Source organism: Rhagoletis zephyria, unplaced genomic scaffold, assembly GCF_001687245.7.
Source record: "Rhagoletis zephyria isolate East Lansing unplaced genomic scaffold, Rhagoletis_zephyria_1.1 Rzeph_scaffold_00126, whole genome shotgun sequence".
Taxonomy (NCBI): Eukaryota; Metazoa; Arthropoda; class Insecta; order Diptera; family Tephritidae; genus Rhagoletis; species Rhagoletis zephyria.
The window spans coordinates 1-4,782 of record NW_016157210.1 but is presented as its reverse complement, the minus strand read 5'-3'; the positions used below and the strand labels follow the sequence as shown (position 1 = coordinate 4,782).

General features: G+C 36.9%; 1 protein-coding gene across 1 annotated transcript; it reads right to left on the bottom strand.

The window, feature by feature from the left end:
• Positions 1 to 4,428: 4,428 nt before the first annotated feature.
• Positions 4,429 to 4,771, bottom strand: LOC108380257 (uncharacterized; the record flags this gene model as incomplete). Its single annotated transcript, XM_017636633.1, has 1 exon — positions 4,429 to 4,771. A coding segment is annotated over one exon (330 nt), but the record flags the coding sequence as incomplete, so codon positions are not given.
• Positions 4,772 to 4,782: the final 11 nt, after the last annotated feature.

Here is a 4,782-nt window from a genome sequence, read left to right as displayed (position 1 = left end):
TCGTCCTGGCGCTTTGTGTCTGTATGCACTTTATACGTTACAGAAATTATGTCGTTGGATAGGGCAAAACAATTGAATGAGGAATTTATATTTTGACACCCTTGTCAGTGTAAGTGCAATTTTGAATAAGCAAATAATAACCGCTACCCTCACACTGTTGAGGTAATATGTAAACGTGATCAATTAGACCACGAAATGTAAAATAAAAAAAGGTTTAATATGTACTATGTACTTTTGTAAAGAAATAAAATCTTTCAATTTAAATATAAAATATTTACTAATACAGAATATAAATGTATATATATGTACTAATTCTTATTTGAAAGATCAATTACACCGACACACAAAAAAAACAGAATTTTTTCCCATTTTTTGTAACAAATTTCGCTATTAACTCGAAATTTAGGAGGTGTACGAATCAAACGGAGCCCAGATTCGGATTCAGTGGGTCGATTTACATGTCGGTAGGTGGGTCTCGCTAAAAACACACACCACTGGTTTCCCTCTACCCCTCTTTAGATACATATCTTTTACTTAAGCTGCCTAAGCTCTCGAAGAAGTAGCTCTTCAGAAATGTGAGGCACTTTTTCAGGATAATCGCATTGGAGAAACTGAATGAACATTTTCGGAAGTAAGGCAACTCATAGTACATACTTATCTACACTCAGAAGTCTCTTCATCACCTTCAGGCGAAACAAAGAGAGACTGATGGTAGATAATTTGTTGGAGGAAGACCCCTCACCTCCTTAATGACCTTGGTATATACCTAAGGAGGAGACTGGCCTTGTAACTAACTAGTCGTTAGTCAGATATTTATTACGGCAGACGTACCCGGAGCTTTTTAGAGTTGGAAGGGTCTATTAAGCCACGCTACCTTACCTTCTGTACCGATTTCATCGACTGAACTGTCTCGCCTGTAAATGACGGGGGTTGCGATCACGTGATTGGCTGTCTCAAAAACCATATCAGGGAAATTAGACGTCCATTAGAAGCTCTAATTTTCCAAGTTTGCTTTGAGTGTGACCTCCTCCTGACTTTTCCAGAAAGCTGTGCGGAGCAGAACTGTTGGAAAGGCATCTTCCCTATCGCACGGCTGTTGATCTCGATTCGAGGTCCCCTAAAGTTTGTCATCGCGACGCCTTCGTTTCCCTTTCTATCTCCTTCTTAAGTATTCCCATTCTTAGTGAACTTTACCCTTATAAAAGCTTTTCGAGCTGCTGACATAAGTAACCTTAGCTACATCGTCCACCACTTGGTATATCGCTTGGAAGGAATAAGTTGTCATATAGGATTCACTCCTCCGTATACAGAGATGATCCTTCAGACTTCAATTGGTTGAAACTCTTCCATACTGGTCTTTCAAGAATTTTAAAATTTTTTTTTGTTTTTAAAAAGTTATGTCTATAACCTCCTCTTATTCGATTGTATACAATGAAGTAATTGCCTTTATTGCATAGAGTAAACTTTGTAGAGCATAAGAACCCGAAAAGAGACGCATCTCGATCATTGATGACCGAGCTGTTCCAAGCCATTTGATGGATATTTGGATTCGGTGAGGATGTTACCGTGGGATCAACTTAACCGTATGGCATGTTCTATATAAGAAAGTAAAGATGAGATTGCCTTCTCCGCTAGGCTCACACATTGCTACTATTAAATTGCGGAACTAGAATAATTTAAATGCCTTTCTTGTCAAAAAATACAGCTTCCAATCTTACCTTCAGTCGGTGAGGTGAAAAGTATGAATTTGCTAGTTAAGACACTTGAATAAGAGCCAGTCTGTGTCTGCCCCAACCATGAAGAGGAGCAATATTTCCATGAGTTAAGTAAGTAAATCAAAGTATGTACTTGTGCAAGCTTAACTTCAGCCGCAATCTCCTTCATTATTACGAGTATGAGTTCAGCTATCACTTTTCCATGCATATCCCTACTCATGATCACCTATCTAAACAGGATCATATTAACGTTTTGATTACACGCAATTCCCCTCGGCAAAGTCCTTTAAGCGAAAGAAATTGCATCAATGTATGTATATGTGCATGAAAACCCAACAAAAAAAAAACTAGAGGTGAATATAGGCTTATTGCAATGTCAATTGAAAAATTAAAAATATAGGTTTTTATTTTCGTTTCGTTAAGTTGAAAATGCAAAGTGAAAGCAAACCTCTAAAGCCCACAATGAAGTATCAAAAAAAAAAGGATCAGAGATCACAATCCTGGCGCTTATCACACACACTAAATCTTCCCTCCTCTTGAATAGTCGAGGTTGAGCTGCATAGCAAGTCTATTGACCGAGGGTATTAAGTGCAAATCCTCTTGAATGCACGCCTGAAAGCGTACAAAGAGGATGTAGTGAACAAGCAATAAAGGTATGTATGTATGTATTTTTATGTGCATAAGTATGCCCATACAGAGGTATATACAGTGACTCAAATAAGTTTTCATGAGTTCAGTATTTTAAATATTTACAATGTTTTTCAAGTACATTTTACTTCTGTACAAATACTTACATACATATTGTCCAAATCAAATCAAAGTTTTAAACTTGATACAAAGTTCAGGAAAAAAATTCAAAGTTTTCAATCTGGATCTTTAAAAATTTTTGGGTATGCGGTTTTATAAGCACACCACAATTTAAATCTAATGAAGTGCATGTTTCAAGCGGCTAAAAAATGGACTTAATTTTTAATATTCTTTTTTTTAATTGTTTTTGCCCTTTTTTAAATAACAAGTGCAATTTATAAAAAATTGGCCTTACTTCGAAGAAATTTTTGTTGCGACACGACCAACATAAAAGTCGTGCATCTTTTAAAAACAAAGTGAAGCACCGACATAATTCAATAATTATTATTATTTTTTTCAAATAAATTTAATTATAAGATCTAGAATTTTAAGTAAAAGCAATTGCTTGGTTTTATTCCTACGGCCCAATGTTTTAAACTTTATTGGGATATATTAGATTTAAAAATTCTGGTACATATGAACCCATTTATGGTGAAAGGGTTAAGTCTTCGAAATACATGCCATTCGAATAAATCTGTCAAGCAAAACAAATACATGTATAAGAATTAAAGTAAGTGAGAAAAGTTTGTGATCTGCAGTGGAATTCTGGCAATCGCTACGCTATATTTCCATCGCCAAAGTTGTCTAAATAAAAAGCAGTACGCAACATGGAAAAGTAACAGATACAATGATCAGACAAATCTGTCAGCATGTAACTAGATGTTGTATGTTGTTAGGTGCATCTGCTATTCTTTTAAAGATTTTTAGATATCATAATTATCGATAGCGAATGCTGCGAAGATTTTAAGGGAGTTTTTTCGCTTTTCAAACTGTTTCAGCATACAAATTGATCAATAACATAGGATCAATTCTTGGAGTAACTGTTCATGCAGAGTCAATATGCGCTAGTATGTATGTAAGTATGTATGAGCAAGAGCAACGAGGAATGAAAACGAGGTGTTGTTTTAATCGTATTTGTACTTAAGTAAGCATTTTTTTAGACTTAACTAGCGAACACAAAAAAATAAATTAAAACTGAGATTAAGTATTAAGTTTTTTTAAAATTCGATTTTTTTTTAAGCTACAATAGGCAGCTACATTTATTCCTTCAGAAACGTAGCGTAGCAGGGGGACATATTGAGTAATTGTGCGTAAGGGACAATGTATTGCAAACGAAAGGAAATCTTTCGCATTTCGAAAGCCCGTTAAAATGCTAAAAAGCAGATAACTAATATCCGGCCCTTAAAGAGCGGTATTCGGCACAATGACGTTAGGTACCGTCGCTGGGGAAATATGACGGCGAGGAGCTGGTGAGATGCATGTAACATATTCTATGGAAAATATTATCTGACGAAAGCATGCCTACCGATTGCAGCCTAAGCGTGCCCTGTCCAATCCACAAGAAGAGCAACCCAGCCATATACGCGATTTTTACAAAGTGATCAGCCTTCTGACCATCGGCTATAAGGCCTCATAGAGCGCGATGGGTGAAAGGCTAAAGCACACCGTCAACGAACGGACTGGGCCTTATCAGTATGGCTTTCGACCTACATAGTAAAACCAAGTTTTTGTCAACATACAGATGTAATACACGGAAAAAATTAAGATCACTGGCACTAATCAGTTCGATGAGAGGGGGTGTCAAACGGTTCAATTGTCCCAGACCCGGCTGAATATCAGCTACCCACTCCCCTTAAAACTTAAAAGACAAGGTCGATTTTAAACAAAATAATAATAATATGCAACCACACCAAATTTATTCGCCGTCGCATTTCCTACACTGTGTGGATGGTAGGACGTTTATTTCGGAACGTTTAGTTTTATGACTTCAAATCTACAAATACTCGTATCTTAAGCGATATTATATTAACAATTAACACCTGGTTAGCAACATAATCGTATACGTATGTATGTATGTTCATTTTCCACTCAGCCATCTCTCACAATCGCAACGCTTCAAATGTCGCAAACTCGTGTATGGGATCTATTCGCTCAGCGAAGGTTTTTCCCTCAAATGAAAATTCCCTAAATGGCACTTTATTTAAAATCTCAAAATTAAACTTGCGCCCAATGCGTTGTGTGAATAGAGATGTGAATATGGAGCAAACTGCACCAGGTTTAAGCGTCCGCACATGTGCCGCTGGTAAATCTTCCTCCGCCAGTGTGCCACTTAGTAAACGACGCGCATAATTGATGGAGTGCTCCGATAAAATACTCGCTAGTCCACGTTGTACGTAATTAGCGTCGGTGGATAGGAAGACAATCTCTATTACGCTATCGA